This window comes from Esox lucius, chromosome 12 (assembly GCF_011004845.1).
Source record: "Esox lucius isolate fEsoLuc1 chromosome 12, fEsoLuc1.pri, whole genome shotgun sequence".
NCBI classification, from domain to species: Eukaryota; Metazoa; Chordata; class Actinopteri; order Esociformes; family Esocidae; genus Esox; species Esox lucius.
The window spans coordinates 33,708,626-33,735,939 of NC_047580.1; the positions used below are offsets into that span (position 1 = coordinate 33,708,626).

Below are 27,314 nucleotides of genomic sequence, written 5' to 3' on the forward strand. Positions count from 1 at the left end.
GTGTGTTCTGTGGTGGAGAACATTAGTGTGTTCTATGGAGGAGAACGTTAGTGTGTTCTGTGGAGTACGTTGGTTGACCTGTATTTGGTGTGTTCTGTGGAGTACGTTGGTTGACCTGTATTTGGTGTGTTCTGTGGAGGAGAACGTTGGTGTGTTCTTTGGGGAACGTTGTGTGTCCCTGACCAGGTGTTGGCTGTAGAGGATGGGCTGGAGGTGTGAGCCATGTGTTGGTGTGAATCAGAGTAGATCCCAGTCCGTTGGTCTCTCTGTCCTGGCTGGTCTGGTTCAGATGGAGCCAGATCACTGCTGGGTGACAGACTGGCTGGCCGGGTTCATAATGACACCAGGTTTCATATCTAAATAGCTCTGTTAGAGACACACAGTAATATGTACTCCGAGTGGAAAAGTGCAAAGGTCAGGACTGTGCTGCCTACATCCCAGCTGGGGCTCGGTTCCCCTCCCTTCTGCCCTGTCTCCCCGTTTCTCTCCTCTCTCCTACACCTCCTCTTGTTTGTTGAAAAGGTTGCGCATTGGGCAGGAGCCCAGGGAAAGTCTTTTCAACACACTTAGTTGTAACTGTGAATTTATTTCTGAACTACTGAAACCGCTTTTCCAGTCCAAATCCCTGATCACAATGTCATTGATGTCGAGTTGTTTTTGACAAACGTCATTTTTATATTTGTGGTAATGACGGTTTATGTGATTGTGGTAATGGCAGTTTTACATTGTTGTGGTAATGGCAGTTTTACATTGTTGTAGTAATGGCAGTTTTACATTGTTGTAGTAATGGCAGTTTTACATTGTTGTGGTAATGGCAGTTTTACATTGTCGTGGTAATGGCAGTTTTACATTGTCGTGGTAATGGCAGTTTTACATTGTCGTGGTAATGGCAGTTTTACATTGTTATAGTAATGGCAGTTTTACATTGTTATAGTAATGGCAGTTTTACATTGTTATAGTAATGGCAGTTTTACATTGTTATAGTAATGGCAGTTTTACATTGTTGTAGTAATGGCAGTTTTACATGGTTGTAGTAATGGCAGTTTTACATGGTTGTAGTAATGGCAGTTTTACATGGTTGTAGTAATGGCAGTTTTACATGGTTGTAGTAATGGCAGTTTTACATGGTTGTAGTAATGGCAGTTTTATGTGGTTGTGGTAATTCCGGTTTTATGTGGTTGTGGTAATTCCGGTTTTATGTGGTTGTGGTAATTCCGGTTTTATGTGGTTGTGGTAATTCCGGTTTTATGTGGTTGTGGTAATTCCGGTTTTATGTGGTTGTGGTAATTCCGGTTTTATGTGGTTGTGGTAATTCCGGTTTTATGTGGTTGTGGTAATTCCTGTTTTATGTGGTTGTGGTAATGGCGGTTTTACGTGGCTGTGGTAATGGCAGTTTTGCATGGCTTTTGTAATGACAGTTTTATGTGGTTGTGGTAATGACTCTTGGATCTCCTTAAAACTTTGACTTTGGTGTCATTTTTTTGTAAAACATTTTTTAGGAACATTGACAACTAAGTATATATTTTTCTGTTCACAAATTGTCTAGTAGAACCCCAAACCCCAATCTGAAATGTTAAGCCTTTCGTAAATGTTCCCAGAATTCTTGATGTGTGTCTGTTCTGTTTAAAACATTACACCTCTGTGATTAAACTGGTTCAGTTAGCTGTTGTCTTTTCAGCCTCTGTGATTAAACTGGTTCAGTTAGCTGTTGTCTTTTCAGCCTCTGTGATTAAACTGGTTCAGTTAGCTGTTGTCTTTTCAGCCTCTGTGATTAAACTGGTTCAGTTCTCTTGCCCCCACAGAGGAAGAGCAGAGTGCTAGACAGTGGAAAATAAACACACACTTCCTGTGGCAGTGAGGGACAAGGTCTGCTGCTGGTCTGCTCCATATACACACACACACACACACACACAGACACACATACACACACAGACAGACACATGCACAGACATACACACACACACACACACACACAGACAGTTGTATCCTCCTCTATGACCTGACAGCCACCATGTTACATTCAGTGTTACTCCAACCGAGGGATTGAATCATTACTCTTGTTCTGTAATGGCCATGCGTCTGAAAGCACCTTTCCTTCCTGCTGCAGCCATATGTATGAGAAGAGTTCTGCCCACACAACAGCTGATTGAATGGTGTCCATTTGAAACCAGACTCTGTATGCTGTGATAACAGCTGCCAGCGAAGTACCAGACAGTACACTACAACAGATGAACTACCAGACAGTACACTACAACAGATGAACTACAAGACAGTACACTACAACAGATGAACTACAAGACAGTACACTACAACAGATGAACTACCAGACAGTACACTACAACAGATGAACTACCAGACAGTACACTACAACAGATGAACTACCAGACAGTACACTACAACAGATGAACTACCAGACAGTACACTACAACAGATGAACTACCAGACAGTACACTACAACAGATGAACTACCAGACAGTACACTACAACAGATGAACTACCAGACAGTACACTACAACAGATGAACTACCAGACAGTACACTACAACAGATGAACTACCAGACAGTACACTACAACAGATGAACTACAAGACAGTACACTACAACAGATGAACTACAAGACAGTACACTACAACAGATGAACTACCAGACAGTACACTACAACAGATGAACTACCAGACAGTACACTACAACAGATGAACTACAAGACAGTACACTACAACAGATGAACTACCAGACAGTACACTATAACAGATGAACTACCAGACAGTACACTATAACAGATGAACTACCAGACAGTACACTACAACAGATGAACTACCAGACAGTACACTACAACAGATGAACTACAAGACAGTACACTACAACAGATGAACTACAAGACAGTACACTACAACAGATGAACTACCAGACAGTACACTACAACAGATGAACTACCAGACAGTACACTACAACAGATGAACTACCAGACAGTACACTACAACAGATGAACTACCAGACAGTACACTACAACAGATGAACTACCAGACAGTACACTACAACAGATGAACTACCAGACCGTACACTACAACAGGAAATTAATTTACAGACCTGTATGCTTGGCAAGTTTACTGTATTTTCAGCTGCTAACCGATGAATGATTAGCATGGTCACTGATTCATTAACCATGCAAAAAAAATTTGGAGAGGACATTACGGAGTTGTTCTTTATGGCGGTGTGGGTCTGTCATCAGCAGTCTGTCTACCTGGATGGCTCAGATCACTGGATTCACAGTGGAGTGTTAGACCAGCCTTCAGAGAAAGAAAGCTGCACGCCCATCAGAGGGCCAATAGACAACCCTGCACAGTGGTCTGTCTATCTGCCTGCCTGTATGTGTGTTTTGGGGGAGTCACATTAGTGATCAGTTGACCAACACATTGCCAGCCAGATGCCCCTTCCTCTCCCATTGCATTCTTCTTCTCCCATTGCATTCTTCTTCTCCCATTGCATTCTTCTTCTCTTTCATCAGTTCCTCCGTATCTGTCGTTCTTCCTCCCAGTCAGGCTGGGAGGCCAGGGCAGCTTGTGTAGGACGTTTTGGCTGTTCTGCTCTACAGAGAGGGCTGTTATCTCCTAGCTTATGTGTTATCATATCTCACACACCTCTCCTGACAGAGGCTGTGTCCCAGGAAGGGGGGGGGGGCAGGGATGGAGAGAGAGGAAGAGTGACAGAGAGGGGAGACTTTTTTGTTCGATTTTTATGTTAATCTTCAATATGACATCTTTATAACACTAAGAAATCCTTCCCCAGCCACCACCCTCCCCCACCCCAGACCCATCATCTTAACACCTCAACACAACACACACACACTACACCGCAAACAGGCATATCACCGTACAACACACACACACACTACACACCTCACTATATACCAGAGATGGACCCAAACCCTGGAGGCCCAGACCAAGAGAACGTCTGTGGTCTTGTGACTCTGCTTTATTCAGACCCTTATTACTAAACACCACCATGTTCTTTTGCATCCAAACATAAACAGTCGTATACCACAACCAACAACACTCCAGCACCAATTTACAGTCTCTCCAGCACCCGGGGGGGGACGGAGGGGACAGAGACATGGGGACGGGAATGCCTGAAATGTCCTTAATTCAGCATAGTGGCCGTGTCTCTCTCTGTCTGTCTCTGTCTCTCTGTCTGTCTCTGTCTCGCTGTCTGTCTGTCTCTGTCTCGCTGTCTGTCTGTCTCTGTCTCGCTGTCTGTCTGTCTCTGTCTCGCTGTCTGTCTCTCTCTCTCTCGCTGTCTGTCTCTCTCTCTCTCGCTGTCTGTCTCTCTCTCTCTCGCTGTCTGTCTCTCTCTCTCTCTCGCTGTCTGTCTCTCTCTCTCTCTCGCTGTTTGTCTCTCTCTCTCTCTCGCTGTCTGTCTGTCTCTCGCTCGCTCCCTCGCTGTCTGTCTCTCGCTCGCTCACTGTCTGTCTCTCGCTCGCTCCCTCGCTGTCTGTCTCGCTCGCTCGCTGTCTGTCTCGCTCGCTCGCTGTGTGTGTCTGTGTCTGTGTCTGTGTCTGTGTCTGTGTCTGTGTCTGTGTCTGTGTCTGTGTCTGTGTGTGTGTGTGTGTGTGTGTGTGTGTGTGTGTGTGTTGTGTGGTGGGGGGCAGAACAGTATACCCAACAGGCATTAAATATCTGTACACTGACCTCATGCTGCTTGGTGTGTTGAAGGCACACAGTCCCCCCCCCCCTTGGTGGGGGCCTGCGTTAGCAGGAGTAGTGCTTCTGCATGAAAGATGGCTCTGATAGCTGACATTTCCCCGAGGACCTGGTGTAAGTGTGTGTGTGTGTGTGTGTGTGTGTTTAGATGTGTGTCATTGTAGCGTAGCTTTGAGCTGTGGCCTCCTGAATGTTCTCTTAAACCCGCTCCAGGATCGGCACTGCCAGTGTGAAGGCACAATAAATATTGGATGTCTGTCGGGGGAATAGAGACGTTGTTGTGCCACTTTCATCCGCTCCCTCTCGGCTTTCCCGCGGCTTGGTTTATTTGCCTCTGGGAAGCGCTCCGACTCAGTGCTGCCACTCAGTGGTGGTCCAGTGGTACTGCGCATGAGTGGGGGCTGTAGTTCCACAGATGACCAGTGGGAGGCAGGCCACTAGAGGGACTGTGGCTGAATGTCTGTACAGGGTGACCCTGACTAACGACCCGTGCGCTGTGTCGTTGTTTTAGCATTCTCTGTTATTTCAATGTAATACGTTACAAGATGTCCAGGGGAAAATTTATGTTTTTTTTCCATTGCCGGGAGCAGAGCTAGGCCTGTAACTTGATTAATCTGCTTGTCCCGTCCAATATCCTCTCCTCTCCGTCCACACATGCAGGTTTGAATTATGTGGCCGTGTACTTTATTAAAGCGGCTAAACGCTCTCCAATCCCTCTTTTAATGGCCCTGGCTCCGCCGTGGGGGGTTTCTGGCACCGGGAAGCCGGCAACCAGGTCCAATAACAAACAACCATCTGGAAACAGCAGCACCAGTCTGCGTGTGGCCCAAATAAGCCCCTAATCCTTGTGTAGGGCACCGCTCCTGACCGTGGTTGCTGGGTTATGGTTCCCAGTAGTGCGCTGGGTGGGGAGTGGGGTGTGGTTTGGGACACGGCCTCTCTGCCTGCCAGCATGCCAGTTCGTGACACTGCTAACTAACAAATGTCTGTTTATTTTATTGGAGCCTGTTTTTTCTGACTCTCTCCTCTCTCTCTCTCCCCTCTCTTCAATCTCTCCCCCTCTCTCTTCCACTTCTCCCATGTCCCACTCTTCGATCTATCCCTCCTTTGTCTTACCCCTCTTCCTCTTTTTTCTCTCCCCTCCCTCTCTCTCCCCCCTCCCCTCTCTCTTCTCTCTTCCCCATCTCCTTCCTCCCTCTCGCAGAGTAAGCGCGACCATCTGTTAATGAGTGTGAAGTGGTATTATCGCCAGTCAGAGGTCCCTGACTCAGTCTACCAACACCTGGTTCAGGACCGCAACAATGAGAACGGTAGGCTTGATATTATGCACCCCCCCCCCCCCCCCCCCCCCCGATGCACACAACCCCCTGATGCACACAACCCCCTGATGCACACAACCCCCTGATGCACACAACCCCCTGATGCACACAACCCCCTGATGCACACAACCCCCTGATGCACACAACCCCCTGATGCACGCAACCCCCTGATGCACACAACCCCCTGATGCACGCAACCCCCTGATGCACGCAACCCCCTGATGCACGCAACCCCCTGATGCACGCAACCCCCTGATGCACGCAACCCCCTGATGCACGCAACCCCCTGATGCGTGCACACCTTCTACATCAACAAAGACGCACAGTGTGACGACATCTAGTCATTTTAACACACCAGAGTGTGTCAAATGCTGACTGAGCAGGTGATCTTTTAGGATCCATTCGGTTAAAGGTCTTCCTCAAACAAAAACACAAAGTTGTGTGTTGTCTGACTTTGTGTGTGTTCTCTTCTATCCGGTCAGATTCTGGTCGGGAGTTGGTCATCACGGACCCAGTGGTCAAAAGCAGGGAACTCTTCATCTCTGACTATGTAGACACTTACCACGCTGCAGCCCTCAGGTGAGACGAGACAGCCCGCCGTTTACCTTTCTTATTTGAATTCAGAGATCACAAGGTGTCTTCGCTGTCATTTATTTTGTCCCTGTCAGTTGTATGAACGGCTCCGCTTAAGTGCAACTCTCACTGGATTCGGGAGATCATAGCAAGTCTTCCACATAGACCTCTGGGCCAAGATATATACATGTAGGGCATTTCCCCTTGAAGGATGTTATAACACCACTTGTAACATTTCAGAATTATTACAATCAGAATCTTATTCAGGAAAATATCTTAGCAGTTTTAATTACACATGTCCCCACTGTGCACAGATATTACCCAGAGTGCAATTCTGATATTTGAGTTGGAGCGCTTAAGGTAATTTCATTACATGCTTCCAAACATTGTTATATTGTGTTTCAGTCAGTAGGAAGGGAATACTCAGTGGTGGTGTCGCCAACTGACTTTCTTTATAACCAAACAAAATGTATTGCTCTTTTTTGATCCCATAACAGTTTTCTTAAATTATCGTTTTGTGTGTGTATGTCAGTGATTCCGTTGTGTTCATTTTACCGTGGCGTCCCTTCATGGCAAAATCTTTCCAGCCACGTCAAGAAAAATAGAATTTTACAAAATAATAAAAACGTTTTGTTTGACAAATTTGTCAGGGTACCACATCTTTCTTAAGGGTACTTTTTTCTGCGTACGATTTGAGGAACACAGATCGCGTTGTCGTAGTGTTTGGAGTCACCAAAACGCTCTATGCTGACGATCTGTGCGAGAAGCACTGACGTCCACCGCGTTTGGAAAAAAAATAGTTTTTCTCCCGGTGAGCATCGCTCGCGAAACAACTCCAACTGAGATTCAGCCCATGCCTCCATAGAATGAAGGTCACCATAGGAACGCACAGTGAAGGTAACAGTCGTTTGTTTCCTTGACTACATTAACTTTTCAGTTAAAACACAAATTATTCTCACCTCGTTTAGAGGTAGCGATCAATATTGCTGCCACAGTTGTATCCCCAGTTTTATTGAGAAACAAAGGCAAAGCATGTTTATGTAGCTAACCGTACCATTTTGCCATACTAGCTGTTTCAACTTTAATTGTGACGTTAAGTGGATTCGTTTTTCTTAAGTTGTTTGCTGAAATATTTTTATCCCTTGCAGCAAAAGGGAAAGGGGGTCTGAATTGAATAGTCATTTTCTGAATCTAAATAACCGTATTAATTAGGAGAAACAGATTAGTACCAAGGCAGAGAGGAGAGGAAAAAAAGATATGAAGATAATAGAAGGGGACTAGAGGAGGAAGGTAAAGGAGGGATGGAGGAGAAAAGAGGAGAGAATAGATGGGGAGGAGGGTAGAGGAAGAAAGGAGAGAAGAGATGGAGATCACCCCCCCCCCGAACAACAACCGCAACCCCTCTCTTTCATTTGGAATGAAAGCATGCACTAAGAGAGAAGTAATAATGGCCTACTACTACAAAATACAAAAAACCACCTTCCCCACATAGCCAGGGGGCCCAGAACGCCTGAGACAGACTGCTGTATATCCTATGCTTGTGTCCCACAATCCGAAGGCCACATACTGTAGTCAGTATGCAAATATCTCTTCCACCAACTTATTGTGACGCTGGTATTTTAGCCTGTCTGTCAGTTCAACTGTGTCCCACGTTAAATTGAAGGAGCACTTCCACAAATGAACACATCCCTCTGGCCTTCTCCTGCAACAGTGACTAAACGTACCAACAAACAGCAATATCTGGCTTACAAACACACATACTACCTAAATGTACAAGCTGTCTGTTTGACAGAAGAACTGTGTAACCCTCTGTCTCTCCTGCACACACACACACACACACACGCGCGCGCGCACACTGCATGCTAATCTGATAGGCATCACGACTTAACATCTAACTCCACGCCAGGAACAGAAGGACAGACATGGTTATTGTGGCTGTCTGAAACCAGATGGTCTTCTCATTCTCATGTGATTCTGTCCTCCGTCTCCACACTCCCCCTTTAATGCAAACCATCTGGGAATGTACAACAGCTCGCTCTTCTCCACCTCTTTCTCTCACCCCATGTCCTACCTATCTCTCAGCCACGTCTCATGGAAGCCAGGGATTTCAGGTTAAATTCTCAGCCTGCATTTATGCGCGCACGCACACACAAGCGATTTGATTTCACTTGATAAACACAGGCCTGGAATTCCAGCGGGATGCTGTAATGTAATGCGGCCTGGTGGACACGCGCGCGCACACACACTCTGACCCAAGGAGACAGATGTAGTGAGTCTCACCCTCACACACATATAGAGACAAGGAGATTGATGTAGTGAGTCTCACCCACACACACACACATATAGAGACAAGGAGACTGATGTAGTGAGTCTCACCCACACACACACACATATAGAGACAAGGAGACTGATGTAGTGAGTCTCACCCACACACACATATAGAGACAAGGAGACTGATGTAGTGAGTCTCACCCACACACACATATAGAGACAAGGAGACTGATGTAGTGAGTCTCACACACACACATATATAGAGACAAGGAAACAGATGTAGTGAGTCTCACCCACACACACATATAGAGACAAGGAGACTGATGTAGTGAGTCTCACCCACACACACACATATAGAGACAAGGAGACTGATGTAGTGAGTCTCACCCACACACACACATATAGAGACAAGGAGACTGATGTAGTGAGTCTCACACACACACACACACATATAGAGACAAGGAGACTGATGTAGTGAGTCTCACACACACACACATACCGCAGAGAAAAAGTCACAAACACGTAGACACTTGTCTTCTGGTCTCTCTGATGGTATCATCTGGTGTGGAAGGTGTTGCTCTGTTTGGGTGTGTGAGGAAGAGAAGACAGGGAAATTAAAGGGGAAATACACCCATTTTGACATGACCTTATTTTCACTCATTCTCTGCTTGTAGATCCTGTTTCCTTAGAGAGACTGGTTGCGGAGTCAAGACAGTTTTACAAAAGCTCTGTCGAGTCATTTGTCTTCACACACGCACGCCCGCGCTCCCGCCCATCTGTCCTGCTGCCACACCGTGATCTAGCTGTATGTTGCCCAGTTAGCAACCTGAGATGACCTCTGTTGTATCATAGCAACAATGAAATAATCCCATTATGTTTTCCAAGACATGGGACTTGTAATAATGGAACGTTTGTAATATAATTTCTACCCCAGAATGTCCGGGACCGGCAGGTCCGGGAAAGGCAGGAAAAGTTTTTTCCAAACTGCCCCCTTGGCTGCAATTATTGCTCTCCAATAACAACTGGAGGTTTTTATTCATAATTGATTTCACCGTGTCCGGACAATACCGGGCTACACTAAAATCTCCAGATTGGCTCTCATGTCTATCACTATTTGATCTTCTTTTTAAATGTTTTAATTAAACACACTGAAATAAATCATGGATTTATACTGAATGGCTGTGTGTACAGGACCAGGAAAGTTTAGAGACACTCATGCGAGGATATATTTAATTTTTTTTACTATTTTCCACATTATAGAGTAATAGTGAATACATCTAAACTATGAAATAACACAAAAGGAAACGTGTAGTTAACAAAAAGGTAACAAAAGGGGTGTGGAAATGCATTTGTATTAGATTTGTTGAAGTAGCCAGCCTTTGCCTTGGTGACGGCTTTGCACAGTCTTTGGATTCTCTCAACCAGCTTTGTGAGGCGGTCATCTTGAATACTTTTCCAGCAGTCGAGAAAGAGTTCTTACTTATGATGAGCACCCTGTTGGCAGCTTTTTCATCACTCTTCGGTCCAACTCATCCCAAACCGTCTCTGTTGGGAATGAGGTCGGATGATTGTGGAGCCTGAGTCATCTGATGCGACACCATCACTCTCATTCTTGGTCAAATAGCCCTTTGACAGCCTGGAGGTGTTTTTCGAGTCATTGTCCTTTTGAAAAACAAATTACAGTCCCACTAAGCGCAAACCAGATGGGATGGCATGTCATTATGCTATGGTATCATTGCTGGTTGAGTGTGCCTTGTATTTCTAAATAAATCACAGTAGGGTCACCAGCAAAGCACCCCCACACCATTGCACCTCCTCCTCCAAGCTTCACTGTGGGAACCATATATGTAGAGATTATCCATTCACCCACTCTGCATCTCTCAAAGTCACATGGTTGGAACCAAATATTAAAAATGTCGATTAAATGTATTTATAAAGCCCTTATTACATCAGCAGTTGTCAAAAGTGCTTTTACAAAACACCCAGCCAGAAAACCCAAGGAGCAAGCAACAACAGTGTTGAAGCACAGTGGCTAGAAAATAAAAAGAGGGGCAGAAATTTAGGAAGAAACCTAGAGAGGAACTAGGCTCAGGGATGACCAGTCCTTTTCTGGTTGTGCCGGGTGAACATTTTAAGTTGTCATAATTAGTAAATGCATTTTGGTTCTGTCCAGAGTCTATAAAACTTAGTGGCACTGGAATCGTCAGGTATCGTCTTGATCTTCAACACGGCCAGAAGACTTTGGACAGTGGCAGCAACAAGTCTTTATAGCCTGGTACTCAGGAGGTGTGGGTCAAGACCTCATATCATATAAGTTTGAACAGAGCAGGAGAAAATACAATTTTGAGAGTGCTTTCCTTAGGTTTGCAAGGATTTACACTGTCGAAGGAGAACGGACTCTGCTCCCCCCGGCAGATTAATGTAGCAGCCTAAAACCTTGGGGCTCAGACGGGGGGGGTCCAGTGACACTGTGGCCCAACAGGCAGGAAGTCAATCCACTTACATTGCCAAGCATCAACCAAAGGGACAGCAACCATCCGCAACCACCCTGAAATGGGGCAGAGTATTACCAGCATTGTTCACCCCAAAAATTTGGACTCATCAGATCAAAGATCAGATTTCCATTGGTCTAATATCCATTTGTAGTGTTTTTTGGCCCCAAGCAAGTTTCTTCTTATTGATGACTTTCAGTAGGGGTTTCTTGCACTGCAATTTAACCATAAAAGCCTGATTCACAAAGTCTCCTCAGAACAATTGATCTTAAGATGTGTCTGTTACTTAAACTATGTGAAGCATTTATTTGGGCTTAAAGACATTTATGCAATTGAAATGCACAAAAAATATCTTATGCTGAAAAAGTTCTCCCCTACCTTTACCATCACTTAAAATGGCTAACATGAGTCATATGCAGCAAGATAGGTCTAATGATTACAACAATAATTGGAGAGTTACTTGGGAGGTTCCAACCCGGACGGCTCTGCAGTTATTGGGGCCATGAAACATGTATTTATTTTATTTACTTAAACTGTAAATCTTTTGGATTTCAAAAAACATCTGAGGTTAAAATATATATATTCAGCTTTTATTTTAGGATACTTGTGCACATATTGGCTCTCATTCATGAAACGTGCGTATGATCAAATTTGATCTTAAAATGATCGTACGATAATTTCACAGACCGAGCTGGTATTCATCAATATTATCTTTGTTGTATCCTTATGATGAAACTCACGTCTGGTCGGAGACCGTATTAACCAACGACAAAAATATAAGGTCATGCTTGATTCACAATGAGACCATCTTTATCACGAATAACGTGATAACGTGTTTGTAAGGTTTGAAATGCCTTTGTGTTTGTAATGTGTTAGACAAATGAACTTGCTTTGCCTTGCATTTCCTAAGTCACTCAGGCCGTATCGACATACTTGGAGATCATAAACGGTCGTTATAATTTCGGTGGCTGGCATCTTGATTAGCTAACAGGTCTTAAATTGACTAGTGAGAGGATAAGTAAACCAGTGGTTCTGGGTCGAGCAGTTCCCCTAATAATGGCAGAGTATATACTCTTTTAAAGGACGTCGGCGCTGGGCTGAGACGCAAAAGTGTTCTGTAACTGTGCTGATTTCGTCGTGGAGGATGACGAATGGTTAATTAGCCGTTTCAGGCTTTAATTTATGTTGAAATCTGTCAAATAGACGCGCCAAAAATGAGGAAGTCATCCACCTTAGGTAACCTTGTGTGTTCTGTTATAGACGTGGCAAAAATGAGGAAGTCATCCACCTTAGGTAACCTTGTGTGTTCTGTTATAGACGTGGCAAAAATTAGGAAATCATCCGCATTCGGTAACCTTGTGTGTTCTGTTATAGACACGCCAAAAAGGAGGAAATCATCCACATTCTGTAACCTTGTGTGTTCTGTTATAGACATGCCAAAAATGAGGAAATCATTGTAGGGATGAAACCAGTCTGATCCAAATGTTCTTTTTCACCCAGTATCAAACTGAGCTAGCTAATCTTCTTTGATCTATTGAGAGCAACTTAGTCATTCCAAATCCCTTGCTTTCTTAATATAACTGTAATAACAGCCGTATCCCTTCCTTTCTTAATGTCCTTATAGAAACAACCTCATCGATTCCTTTATGTACTTAGAAAATCATTGTCCCTTCCTTTCTTAGTATAACTATAATAACAGCCTCATCCCTCCCTTTCTTAGTATAACTGTAATAACAGACTCATCCCTTCCTTTCTTAATATAACTATAGAAACTCTTATCCCTTTCTTAATGTGCCTATAATAACAGCTCTCTCTACCTTTGTTATTGTAACCATAATAACATCTCTTCCTTAATGTAACTAAAGTAACAGCTTCATCTCTTCCTTAATGTAACTAAAGTAACAGCTTCATCTCTTCCTTAATGTAACTATAGTAACAGCCTCATCTCTTCCTTAATGTAACTGTAGTAACAGCCTCATCCAGAGTAGGTGTGAATGCTCCAACAGCACTGACCTGGCTAAACGTTTAGTTCAAGTAAGAAGAGAACATTGCTTAATTGGATCTAGTTTCTTTCATGTTTTATGTTCTCCTTTTTAACCCAGAGATTTCCTCATTCAGAAAGTCCTCTTCATTCTGAGACAGGTGATTGTACTTCCCAAGAAAGTTGTGTGTATTTAAGGGCTTAGCATCTGCTTTAGGTTTGTGTATGTATGGATTCATGAAACAGACGTTATTTATGTCTTTAGGGGATGAAAGTACTCCCCCAATCATGATGTCATCTACATGCATGTTTCTTGTCAGTCCTTACATGCTCTGGATACTGTTTAACATGGTGCTTTAAGATTCATCAATTGTAGAGTGATCACTCACCACTGTGTTCTGTACAACACAGTGGACTGGCCCTCACTGTCAACACGGAGGTCCCCTCATTGCTGCTTTTGAATTTATAAAGTTGTTCTTGGTTTGACACCATACTACCTATGTGAACTTATCAGCAAAAAAGTTCTAAAAGCTACTACTTACAACCACAGCATCTCTATTTACTGGCAGTTCTCTCTGTCCACACAGAGATGGGTAGAAAAGCCTTAACATCACAGGATCTCTATTTACTGTCATTTTCCACTGTCCACACAGAGATTGGTGGAAAAGCCTTACCATCACAAAATCTCGCTCTACTGTCAGTTCCCACTGTCCACACAGAGATGGGTGGAAAAGCCTTACCATCACAGGATCTCTGTCTACTGTCAGTTCCCACTGTCCACACAGAGATGGGTAGAAAAGCCTTTAGGGTTTCTGCTCCTAAAGCCTGGAAGGGTCTTCAATCTGACCTGAAAATGCAGGACCTTGTTAGCACTGGGTGTGTTTAAAGGCAACATGAGAATATCTGGTTGTCACGCATCTTTTTGAATTGCTGTTGTATTCATTTGGTTATTCATTAGCATTGGATGGTATGGTTGCTCTATTTTGATTTCCCTGTGTTGTGTGTTTCAAATTAGTTTTTGTTTGTTGGTGCCTGTCTTGGTCAGTAAATCATGGGGTTTCTGTTTTTATTTTGTGACAAAGATTTATACATTCTTTCCATCATCTTTATTTTGGTAAATACCTTCTAAGTTTTGGAGGCCTGCTGATGAGAACCAAACCACCCACTTCCTGGATCAAGGAAGAGTAAATAATGTGTCTTTCCTCTAGCTCATTGAGAATCCTTTTTGACCTGCTAACAGCAACGGTTTCATTAAATCTGTCCAGTAGTTCTTAGTAACGCGTTTGACAATTCTCAATTCCTTGACACAGTGTAAAATGGGACCAAAAGCATTTACTACAAAGGTTAAGTTACACGCGCTGTTTATATGCGCTCGCACTTTCTATTAGAAATCTGCATCTCTCTTCTGATTCAAATCCCTGTCAAATTCAGAAATTTACCTCAGAGTGGTAGGGTGTTAGTTTGGATGTGACCAGTAATATATTAGAGGATGTTGGAATTTGTCTGTTGTCGTTTTCCCCGTGGAATTTCTATTGTCCATATAAGTAAACAGTACCGGCATTGCAAATTGAAACTGCATTCAAATTATTGATGTGGGGATTTCTTGTAAATGTCATTACATCGCCTGCCTTGGTGAAAATGAATCCTGTGCGAATAGGTCTTTATTTACCTTCTGGTAACAACATTTGCCTTTGTGGAGGTGCGTGTTGACCACATCGTAAATTTGAGAAAAAAAATTTTAAACCCGGTTTTTCCTCCTCTCCCAATTCTGTGAAGTTCGATTCGCGAAGCACGTCTGACCTACCCATTCTGCTTGTCATCACACTGCTCCCTCAGACAGGAAGTACTAGTGTGAACCTGCACGCGTGGAGATGAACTCACTCACCTGTTGACCACCATGATAAAGGCCGACCGACCACAAGGTGTCGCTAGGGCCAGACTAGGCGTGGCCACCCTTTGTCCAACTGACCCCACCAAACCTGGACATTTCTGAGCCGATTGGCACAGCTTCACTCCAAGGCCCCTGGGCGTTGTCAGTACGCCGTGACAAGGACTTGACCAGGATTTAACCAGGGTTGACTTCACCGCTGTGTGTAATTAGTAAGCGCCCTTAAAAACTGAATAACGTTGTCCGTCTTGTGTTTCAGGGGAAAATGTAACATCGCCCATTTCTCCGACATCTTCTCTGCGAGGGAGTTCAAAGCTCGCATCGACTCCTTCTTCTACATCTTGGGGTACAACCCGGAGACACGGTAAGACATTCTCATTTCAGTCTTCCAGAAGACGCCCCAAACGCCCCAGTTCAGAGCCTCCGAACCCTGAGTGACTTCAGCCCACTGTGGTGTGTACTGGTTGGTGTGGTTGGTGTGGTTGGTGTGGTTGGTGTGGTTGGTGTGGTTGGTGTGGTTAATGTGGTTGGTGTGGTTGGTGTGGTTGGTGTGGTTAATGTGGTTAGTGTGGTTGGTGTGGTTGGTGTGGTTAATGTGGTTAATGTGGTTAATGTGGTTAATGTGGTTGGTGTGGTTAATGTGGTTAATGTGGTTAATGTGGTTGATGTGGTGGGTTGATGTGATATGTGCTGTTATTTATCTTGCCTGCTCACTTGGTCGCATGGAGAAAACAGACACCTAAATACATTCCATAATGGCGTCCTCAGTCAACTGCCCTGGTGAAACAGGTGTTACATAAACGCCCTTTACGCCATCCTGGGAAAACCATGCAAGGAGAATCTCCAAAGGGCTCAGCTGTTATTGTACAGGACGATGGATACGAAACGATGTTTCAGAGAGATTCAATTCGGTTCATTCATTGGTACGTTGGTGTTTAACTTGATGAACGTTTGATAAACGGAAGGTTACAAGTTTGCGCATTAAATTTACATTTACTAATTTGGTGGTGTTGGGTGGTGAGAAATTCTGCCCCAGAAAACTGGGTCCGTGGACATTCTGGCAGCAGTGTGTGCATAAGACTGGTTCTGAAGAGGATGTGGAAAGAAATAGGAACATGCTGAAGTCGTCCGAGAAGCCGTGACCGGGTTGCTGCTAACACTGCTTCAGTTATTACCATAGTGACCATTGAACGCTGGGTGACGCACAGTGGAGACCGTATTATGGAAGCCCCAAGGCCCTCAAACCTAGAAAACAAATCATATTTGTTATAATATTGTCAAATTTGAAGGAAAATGTAAGGGCCCGTACTGTCACAATTTTTTTGTTTGTTTTTGTTTAACACAGTCTTATGTGGGGTCCTGTTGGTGTAGGATAGATTAACCAAGCTTGTGAGGTCAAATTTTAACTTTTCAATCTGTTGTGCAAAACAAAATGTATCTGGAGACTGCCGATGGTCCTGGAATCTCTGTTTGACCGGACTCATTAGTTACTTAGGATGTTTGGCATCAGATAATGTAATCTAACTATGGTCGAGGCTGTGTGTTCATATAGGCCACTGCTCTACTGGGATGAACCATGGTTCTAGAGATATTCTAACCACAGCACCGCTTGCTGTTTTCATGTAACGGCCTGACACCGCTTGCTATTTTCATGTAACGGCCTGACACCGCTTGCTATTTTCATGTAACGGCCTGACACCGCTTGCTGTTTTCATGTAACGGCCTGACACCGCTTGCTGTTTTCATGTAACGGCCTGACACCGCTTGCTGTTTTCATGTAACGGCCTGACACCGCTTGCTGTTTTCATGTAACGGCCTGACACCGCTTGCTGTTTTCATGTAACGGCCTGACACCGCTTGCTGTTTGCATGTAACGGCCTGACACCGCTTGCTGTTTTCATGTAACGGCCTGACACCGCTTGCTGTTTTCATGTAACGGCCTGACACCGCTTACTGTTTTCATGTAACGGCCTGACACCTCTTGCTGTTTTCATGTAACGGCCTGACACCGCTTGCTGTTTTCATGTAACGGCCTGACACCGCTTGCTGTTTTCATGTAACGGCCTGACACCGCTTGTGATCAAACTAAACATTTGGAAGGAAGTGTATTCATTCTGTAAATGTTTTGGCCTGAATTTCAAACTGTTTTGTCATGAATTGTTTATGCAGCTTAATCCCTGAAGGTTCTAAAGGTTCAGTTTTCTCGGTGGTTGGACTTAAATCTTTTCATAACCAACAGATTGTACCGACATTTTCTTTAGCCCATAAAGGTCATGCAGTGTAAACACACACACACACACACGCTACTTCCATCCCCAAAGGACACGGCTTGGTTGATTCAAGGTTGACACTTTCAATACATTTTAGTTTTCTACCAAAAAAAACAAAAGGAACTGCTGCCTGTACAATCCAGTACAAACAATGGAATAAATATATTGTCAATTATTCTGAAGCTGTCACCGGAGAGAAGGGAATTGCTCAGAAACGTCAATAATATTCATAAACACACCATACAATAAAGATATTATGTTCAGATATTATATGAATATGTGATAATGTAATACTCATACAGATGTCATTATCTCTGTAGACCATTGCACACAGACTAATCCAGTGGTTGTCAATTGACTTGCTGTAAGGTCCAGGAACGACCAAATACAGGCACCACCCAAAATGCAGCATGTGACACTCTACCGAGAACTGGGTGCCAGCCCCCTCTGTCCGCAGCACCCCCTGAAATACAGGAATATACGTTCCTTAAACAACGTTGAATCTTCCTCAGGCATTACTGGAGGTATTAGCCACCCAAACAAGTCTTGTCTGTAGTATTAGAATGAAACGTGTGACCTCCAGGTGACCTGTAGACTGCCATTCTGGCAACCTGCATCCCCAGTAGAATTCCTGGCTGTGTTTTATATGGATAATATATGCAAAAGCTGTTTGTTTTTACCAGGGAGAACTTGAAAATCTTCCTTTTTTTATTTGCTGAACTGCAAATCAATTATATTCTTAGCTGACTTTCCTGGAAAAGTGAAGGTAGCCTTTAATCATTGTTATATTTTTTAAGCACCCTGATTGGCCCAGATGCCTGGCAGTAAGCCACATCATTGCAAGGTTGGCTTTTGAATCCTGCTTGCAGATCAGCCAAGGGGTTCAGGGTTTGTAGTCTATTTTGTCTGCCTTGCCTCTAGTGAGTCTTAGAGGCGTCTTCCTCTAGAGCAGTGTTTCTCAACCCCGCTCCTGGGCCCTGCATGTTCTAGATCTCTCCCTGCTCTGTCACACCTGATTCAAATGATCAGCTGATTATCAAGTCCTTCATGAGCTACATCAGGTATGTTAGGGCAGGGAGAGATCTAAAACATGCAGGGCAGGGGGGCGTCCAGGAGCAGGGTTGAGAAACACAACTCTAGAGGCTGCCTTGCCTCTAGTGAGTCTGAGGCGCAATCCAGGTAGAAGGCAGGGGAATCCGTTGCCTCTGGCGCATAGGGACGCTGGTTTGAACTTCCTAGTTAAGAGAGCAGCGTGGTAAGAACCTAATTGAACGTGCGTCGTAAGGCACATATCTCAACATCAACTGTCTCGTGTCTAGTGAGAGTGGAAGCAGGCCTTAATGACGAATTGAATCTCATGAAATTGGGAGGGGGAAAGTGGGGTTAACTGATCATTTGGTTTTATAAGCTAATGGTCATCATCAAACAACAATGGAGATTAGCATTTTTTTATTTTTATTTTGTGAAAGATTTAACAGTTGACTTTAATACATATCCACGTTTTTGTTGAACAGCATTGTAAGGTCAGTACTGTCCCCTGGAAATCACGAGGAGAATAGAAAACTAGAAACCCTGAGTACTGTTCTATGCGGTCTTCGTCACTTCTGTTTCTGTATAGAACCCCCAGTTCAGAGCCAGGGCCCCATTCAATCACAGGCTACCTCCTCCCGCTCCCCCCTCCCTTCCGTTCCCCCCTCCCTTCCTCTCCCCTGCATGTTTGGTATGCTGCGCATTGTGTCTGTCTGTCTGCAGCCTCCCTTTCCTTCAATTCCAGTGGCCTTGTTTTACTATAGATCAGCCAGACATTAGGAAGGGGAGGTGGATTCCGTATCCTGCCTCGTCTGTCTCTCTCTCTCTCTCTGTGTGTGTGCGTGTGCGTGTGTGCGCGTGTGTGCGCGCCCGCGCGCGCAAGGTCGTAGCACATGCTCAGTGGGGTTCGTGGTAGAAACTGGAGCTCGAGCTCGCTACGCTGTGAGGTCACAGCACAAGCTCAGTGGAAACCACTCGGAGCGATTTTGCGTGGTCGTCCATTTTGAGCACCTAAGCGATAGGTGGGAAGGGGAGTGAGTCGATTCGCGTTCGCGACGACCATCACAGTTCTAGGCAAACTGTCAACATCCGACCGTTAGAGGTTGGTGTCCGAAATGGATGACTTGTTCGCTCCACGGAGGTAGGTTGATAAATATATTCACATGTTACGGCTTAAATCCGCGAGTAGTTTTCTTAAGACAAGTCTGATTAGTCGCGACACGCATTACATCTGTCTTAGTAGTAGTATACCAGACGTGTTAACCCGAATTACTGTCGTTATACATTTAGTGCCGCTTGTTGCGGGTATCAACATAACATGCATGTCTTTCAGTTATTTCATTTTGGCGAGAGCTGATTATCGGTTGCATTGAAGCCGTTCTAGACGTATCCCTGCCAGTTCGACCCGTCTGTAAATGTATAACGCGAGCCGAACGTGATACATTTTAACACATTTGTGTAACGCTGTAGCGTAACACAAAATTTTGCAACCTGTATTATAATTGAGCAGGTTAACTTTTCATCTCCTTTATTTGTGTTGCCATAGGAAAAATAGCAACAGAAGCAAGGCTTGTCCTGACTCCATTTTGCAGTACACTGTCTGTGTTCTCGTGTTTACAATCGAGACGAGATGGCAGCCCGGAGAAGCTTTGTGCGCTCTCTTTCTGCCGCTCTGACCGATGAATGTACCGTGATGTCCAATAAAGAGAGTTATAGGTTTGTAAGACATTTAGTTAGGTTGATGAGAAAAGTTGCCTCTTTCGTTGTATATTTATAATTATGACAGCGTTACAATCGTGCTAGGATTGGTTGGAATTGATAGAAGGGGCGGGGTTTGCGTTGATTGCGGTGGTACTCAATAAGGAGACTCACCACGCTGGATCCGGACAGTTTGTTGTTGTTTTGGTTCATGAGGTAAATCTTCAGAAACGTTATCCAAAGACACACATACGCTTTGTTTGTCTATACAAAGCGGGATATTTATTTATCCCCCTTTTTTGTATGTTTGACTACAAAATAACTGATTTAATATATTAATTTTAAAAGGTTAAATAAAATTAAAACTTTTTTTTTAATATGTAGGTTCAAGTGTAAAAAACAAATTAAATACATTTAAAAAAATGAACCTCTGAATTCTCTAGAATATTACTAATTGCATGCATATAGAAATGCGCCCCTCATAACTAATTAAATTAATCAACTGATTGGTTGCTAAATTAGTAACATAAAAGTTTCAGCTTTTGATGTTTTCTGAGTCCTCCTTTGCCAAAGTATAAAGGGTATTGGGTTAAATATAAACTGGGAACCAAATTATACTGTATTGTTTTAACAGTGTAAATATTATCACTGAACACGTCTTCATCGAATATAATGCCACGTGTTGAGTCAGAACTTTGTATTGCGGCCCTGTTCGTTTTGCTTCGCATCACGGTGGACCATTTTCTCTCCAAAGTCTGACCGACTCTGTCATCTGTCTTGGTCCTGTCCTGACAGCTGCGTGGCCCCACCGGCCTTCTGTCTACCCACTGGGGGTCTGGTCCCAGTCTGCCCGACTGTTGCACACACACAAAACCCTTCCCAGACGTCCTCAGTAGACCGTCACCTCACGTCCAATGTCTCTGAGCTGTGGAGCAGTCACGGGTTGTGTTTGAAAACCTTCCAACGACACTCCTCCCTGCTCGTTGACGTGGTTGTCACGATACGTGCTCTGCTTGCCTTTTTAACAATGTCATCTAATTAACCATCTATAAGGCCACAATGATCCGAGCTGTCAAAAGCTGGTGAGTGCTCACACCTTCCTGCCCCATGGTCAGGGCCTGGACCCAACATCCTTCCAAGGTCACTGAATACATTCCCTGTTAGGTTAGGCCTTCAACGTTCAATCCGAGTCTCAATCCCGCACTGATTGTCTGAGTGAAAGTGTGCGTACGTTTTCGTTCCTACCCTGCGCTAAAACCCCAGACACGACTTCTCAAGTGGTTGACAAACCACGTGTTTGTCAAAGAGGATGCTGGGACGGAAAACAAAAACCTGCCACACAGCTGGCGTCCAGAAGGAGCTGTTGGCCAGCTCATCAAGTGTGTTGTTCAGTTGTTGCTGTCTCTCACACTCTGTCGGTCTTCTCTGTCTCCCGGCTGTGGGTCTCTGATGTACATTTTGGTTATATAACAGACACTCCCGTCCTGAGCAACTTACTGGGGGGAATTGGGGTGGAGTGCCTTGCTCCGTGGTCCAACAGTCTTTTGCCTTGTTTGCCTGTGGATTATAACCGGCAATTATTTCGGATACTGGCCCAGTGATCTGACCACTAAGTCAATCCACGTGATAGCTCTCAACTCTGCTCTCCAGGCATTTGTTCTCTCAACTCTTTTTGTCAGCTCTCTGTCTGGAGTGTGTGTGTGTGAGAGAGAGAGAGTCATTCTGGTGAAGTCTGTTGGAGGCTCCAGGAGAAGGTGGTGAAGGGGTGGTTGAGTGCGAGGTAATCGGACGGATCCCTCGCTCTGAGTTTTGCTCGGGTTTCAGCCCGGATCAGCCAGACCCTCTCCGCCAGTGGCGGACACAGGAAGACGAAGAGAAAAAGACAGGGAGTGAGAGTACGAAAGAGAGAAAAATGGAAGGAAAAAGAGGGAGTGGGAGTACGAAAGAGAGAGAAATGGAAGGAAAAAGAGAACGGGGGTGTGCACGCTCTGCAAATCACTCTGACAGTTTCTGGGCTACCTCAGCCACGCAGCGGCTAGACGGAGATTTTACTGTAGGAAAAATCTTAGCGGCGTTACCTAGGCAACCGAAACGGAGAGCAACGGAAGGGGGATTTTGAAAAAGAACATCTTGTCATTTTCTTTAATCCACTGCAGCTGGAGGGAGATCGCCCGGCGGAGCAACACTGTTATTATTATTAAATTGCTAGGCAGTTTGTTGCTATGGTTACCAGCGTGCCGTTTCGTTTAGTGTGTGTGTGTCCCACAAGCAGCCATTTCGTGGCCAGGCATTCCCCCCCTCCCACACACACACACACACTCATCCCTTTTTAAGGGGGATGTGTTTTTCTTCCTTTCCTGAATGTGTCTCAGACATATCTGCTGGGGTTTTTTATTCAGCTAAGAGGTCTTCTGAATTGCGCAAGAGAACAACATTCCCTTCATCTTCTGAGTTTGTTTCTTGTCTAAATCATACAAACAAGCAACAGAAATATATCGATGTATTGATTCATTTTAATTTGATGTTTAGATTGTAGCACTTATTTGCTAGTCTATATAGTTATACTTGTTTATGTATTTGTCCACTGATTTGGATGAACAATAAGCTCTTTAAGTAGTCATCAACTGCAAAAGATATTCAGCACTTTGGATTTAAAATCAGGTTAAAGTACAGACTCGGCTTTACCGTGAGCGTCTTTGCGTTTATAAACGATGAACTGTGTAGTGATTACAGCAAATGTGTATTGTGTGATTTGAAATCCTAAATGCCATAGCCAGAACAACATGTCTCTGTCCAGATACTTGTACATTTTCTGTTGTGGTGTAACTTTCCTGTGTCTGTCTTCCAGGCGACTCAACAGCACCCAGGGAGAGATCAGAGTGGGGCCCAGTCACCAGGTATGTTGGGCAATGTGGGTTAAAAGAGCTGTTCTGTGCTTCCAGGTTTCCATGAAACATTGCTGTGTGTTAGTTACTGTACTGTAACATTTTCTGAGGGTTTCAAACCCACTGGGCCAGAAACTTACTGGCCCCGAAAAATGTTTTACTGTCCCTCCTTCCAAAAGTAGAAATGTATCAGTGTTACAACATAGAACCAAATACTTTTGTTACTTAACATGATTAATCATTTATGAAATGCATTCTGGATATTTAAAACAAAATATTTTTTATTTCATTTATAACATTTCTGATTTATAAAAATGAATAAAAAGATGAGTAAAAAAAGCCTGACTTTCAAACAAAACACTGACTCGTTCACCCCAGGGCTGGTCTGTCAGTTACTAGATATGTGGTTGTTATGTCATGCAATCACCCAATGGGCATCTGCATTTAAATTCCTGATACAACCAAGGGCCCTGAAGACAGATTGTCAGCCACCCGCTTGGCTGTCATGCTGACCAGGTGCTGTTTCCTATTGGCATGGCTGGTCAGGGACTGTTTGCGAAAGTTATCAGTGCCTTTTTAAAAAGACCCACATTAGTCCACTGTAGCCAGTAACTTACGACAGACGACAGTGCATCTGAGTTCCATTGATGTCGAAACAAGTAAATTATTTTTTGCACTGAGGTAAACATTTTCACTTTCTTTTGAACTCGTTATCCTTCACTGACTTCATCAATTGAGCGACTCGCGTACGTTTTTAAATGTTTTATTGACAAACAATAACAGACAGCCACGCGTCACATCTCTGCTCAACTCTTGACTCATATTACGAAACCGCAACAAAGGATGTCGAGTTTATAATGCGATTATTATTTTACAATCTCTAATTTATTTGCGGCGGCCCGATCAGGACTTGCTAGTTTGATTATTCTGGACTTGACTTTTTTGCTGGCCCGGGCCCATCGTTATTGTCCAGCCCACCGGGCCCATCGTTATTGTCCAGCCCACCGGGCCCATCGTTATTGTCCAGCCCACCGGGCCCATCGTTATTGTCCAGCCCACCGGGCCCATCGTTATTGTCCAGCCCACCGGGCCCATCGTTATTGTCCAGCCCACCGGGCCCATCGTTATTGTCCAGCCCACCGGGCCCATCGTTATTGTCCAGCCCACCGGGCCCATCGTTATTGTCCAGCCCACCGGGCCCATCGTTATTGTCCAGCCCACCGGGCCCATCGTTATTGTCCAGCCCACCGGGCCCATCGTTATTGTCCAGCCCACCGGGCCCATCGTTATTGTCCAGCCCACCGGGCCCATCGTTATTGTCCAGCCCACCGGGCCCATCGTTATTGTCCAGCCCACCGGGCCATCGTTATTGTCCAGCCCTGCTGTATGAGGAGGAGATTGATAGATGAGTAGTTCTCTAACATGTAGCAGTCACATGATCTCATCTGGGACCTATGTAGCGCCGTGATTGGCCACATGCTGCTCACACGGAGACCAAGTATCTGATGTTTCCCAGGCTGTTCGCTGTGTGTTGTTTGTAGTGTGACTGACAGCGTCTCTCATCTCCCCCCTCCCTCCCCCCTGTTCAGGCCAAGCTGCCGGACCTGCGTCCCTTCCCTTGTGAGATCTCCACTGTCCAGGGTCAGACCGTGACCGAGAATGAGGAGCTGGTGTGGATGCCAGGGGTCAACGACTGTGACCTGCTCATGTACCTCAGGGCAGCCAGGTGAGACGCGACCTTTGACCCCTGCTCTGTCTGGAGAGATGGTCTTTTTGTACCGTCGGGTTATTTTATCGACCAGCTTACAAAAGACGTTGAACACGTGCTCCCTTAATAGAAACCGAGTGAAGTGTGGGAGAGTTTTGTCGGGGATGACCGAGGGAGGTCGCACCTCCCTGTCTGCAGTTGTCTACGGGCTTCAGGAGACCCAGGCCTCTCGGTCTGAAGCCCGACTCGGGCGGGGGAGCTCGTACAGTGCTGAGCCGGCGTTGCCAGGACCCCTGGCGTTGTCAGTAGGCTGCAGTCGGGATTTTAACTAGTGGCACTAATGATGCTGCCATACTGCGGTGGCTTTAACGCTGCGCTACTCGGGAATCCCAGATTTGTCTGATTCTAAAGGTTTTTGAGCACTGCACCCCCCCTGACCCATCCTCTGACAGTCTGGGGTTCAGACAGGGGGTCTAGTTCTCTGTCAGCTATCATCAGATATCCAGTTAGCAACCACCCTTATTTGGCAGATTTTTGGCCCATTTAATTTCAAACTTTACGCTCTCCTTGTGCAGTTTTCATATCTTGTTCCCTCAGTATGCGGTTGGTTTGGTGTGTGATGAAAATGTTAAGTTCAAACTCCACTTTCTGAACACTTGTGACTAATTAGCTAAACGGCATTGGAGCTCTGGGTAGGGTGGAAGGTTGTTTAAATGTTGGCTTCCTGTTCCCCAGGAGCATGGCCGCGTTCGCAGGGATGTGTGACGGGGGTTCAACAGAAGACGGGTGTCTAGCAGCTTCACGAGACGACACTACTCTCAACGCACTGAACACTGTAAGTAACAACACTACTCTCAACGCACTGAACACTGTAAGTAACAACACTACTCTCAACGCACTGAACACTGTAAGTAACAACACTACTCTCAACGCACTGAACACTGTAAGTAACTACACTACTCTCAACACACTGAACAACTGTGTTGGCATCAAACCCTAAGTCTTTATACTGCCTGAGTATGTGAAATTACACTCTTTTTAGACTCAAGCTAGAACGCCTGTACGACTGTTTCTGGGTTCAGTTTGGTTTACAAGAAGCAATTATACTTTCATTCTTGCCGGGAAAGGCGAGAGCGGCTTCCTTGAAGCTAACTAGCAGCCTTTGGCTGTATTTGATTCAGCAGAATATTGAGGATAGAATTGTCACTTCAACTGGGGTGGTCACATTTTTGGATGGGATGGCATTATGTTATTACTCAAAGTGAAACTGAACAAATCCAGAGCTTTGTTGCTGAGCAGTTGCTTTAGGCCCAGACATATGTCAATGGGGCACATGGCTTCTCCACTGAGGGGTTAGCTGACAGCTTTCTGGCTGGTGGAAGATGGCGGTTCCAGGCTTTCTACTGAAGTCAGAGCTGCCCTATCTGATCTACAGAGACTAAAGGTCTTTGAATGTTAACATGTGTGGATGGTGTAAGAGCTACTATCCTAGTAAGTACTCAAAGCTAACCATGGGAGTAGCTCTTGCTCTGCAGTGACACTGAAAGAACCACTGGAGCAGCTCCCCCTTTGCTTCATTAAAAAGAACACTCACATACCGTGTACTAACACACATACACACACACCTATGCAGTCTACACACGAGTACACAGTCACCTCACTATACCAACTAATATAGACCAGAGGAAGGAATTGACTTGAATTCTAAATAATTGTAGTAAACAGTGAGTTTATATTCAGATTGTATAAAGCAGAAGATGAAAGTATCTGGTAGGTCACGGTCATTTCCCATTCTAATGATTCTAGTTTATTCTTTGAGGTAGTGATTGGACTAATGCCTTTTCTCCTTAGACAGTTAACAAATCCTCAGGTTTATACTGAAAGCACACCTCTATATGCCCTTTTTCCCACATGTTGCACGGAAGGTGTATATTTTGTACATTCTAACTCTGCTGTGTTGTGTCTGCTTTCCCTCAGCTCCACGAGAGCAGTTACGATGCAGGCAAGGCCCTCCAGCGACTCGTCAAGAAGCCAGTTCCCAAGCTCATTGAGAAGTGCTGGTCAGAGGACGAAGTGGTAAGAGACCGTTTTAGATTTTTATCAAAAAAATACAGTAATTCCATCTGAGGCTCTTGACTGGGATTGGTCCTGTTAAATCACCCTGGAAGTATCCACTAAATGACAACTACAGTTCGTCCTGTTCAGCTCCTATGCGTCCTGATTGGTCAGCTTATATCCTACATGTCCTGATTGGTCAGCTCATCTCCAGTGAATCCTGATTGGTCAGCTCATCTTTCTGAGGAGGAAAAATATGTTCAGTGAAGATTATTTATTTTGGGGGGGTTTTCTTAAAGTACACTGCTAGTAAAAGTGTGAATAAACAATTGTGTTCATAATGACACACATGAATAGCCCACAGTGGATTCAGATGGCTGGGTTTTTTGTGGGGTTGTTTTTTTGGGAAGTCCATTCACTACCACTACGGTCATGCCATCAAGCTTAGT

The 27,314-nt window shown here is 44.7% G+C and overlaps 1 protein-coding gene across 8 annotated transcripts in view; it reads left to right on the top strand.

Annotated features, from left to right (window-relative positions):
• Positions 1-27,314, top strand: part of rerea (arginine-glutamic acid dipeptide (RE) repeats a) — a 163,946-nt gene that overhangs the window by 104,523 nt on the left and 32,109 nt on the right. For 6 of the 8 annotated variants that reach the window (XM_034296121.1, XM_034296125.1, XM_034296123.1 and 3 more), the window contains exons 4-10: positions 5,901-6,006; positions 6,498-6,594; positions 15,480-15,584; positions 23,066-23,114; positions 24,692-24,828; positions 25,546-25,645; positions 26,788-26,886. In XM_034296121.1, coding sequence (XP_034152012.1) covers positions 5,901-6,006; positions 6,498-6,594; positions 15,480-15,584; positions 23,066-23,114; positions 24,692-24,828; positions 25,546-25,645; positions 26,788-26,886 — 693 coding nt within the window. Of the gene's footprint in view, positions 1-5,900; positions 6,007-6,497; positions 6,595-15,479; positions 15,585-19,457; positions 19,661-20,065; positions 20,236-23,065; positions 23,115-24,691; positions 24,829-25,545; positions 25,646-26,787; positions 26,887-27,314 lie in introns of those variants that run through there. The other 2 variants (XM_034296126.1, XM_034296127.1) reach the window with 2 other exon arrangements.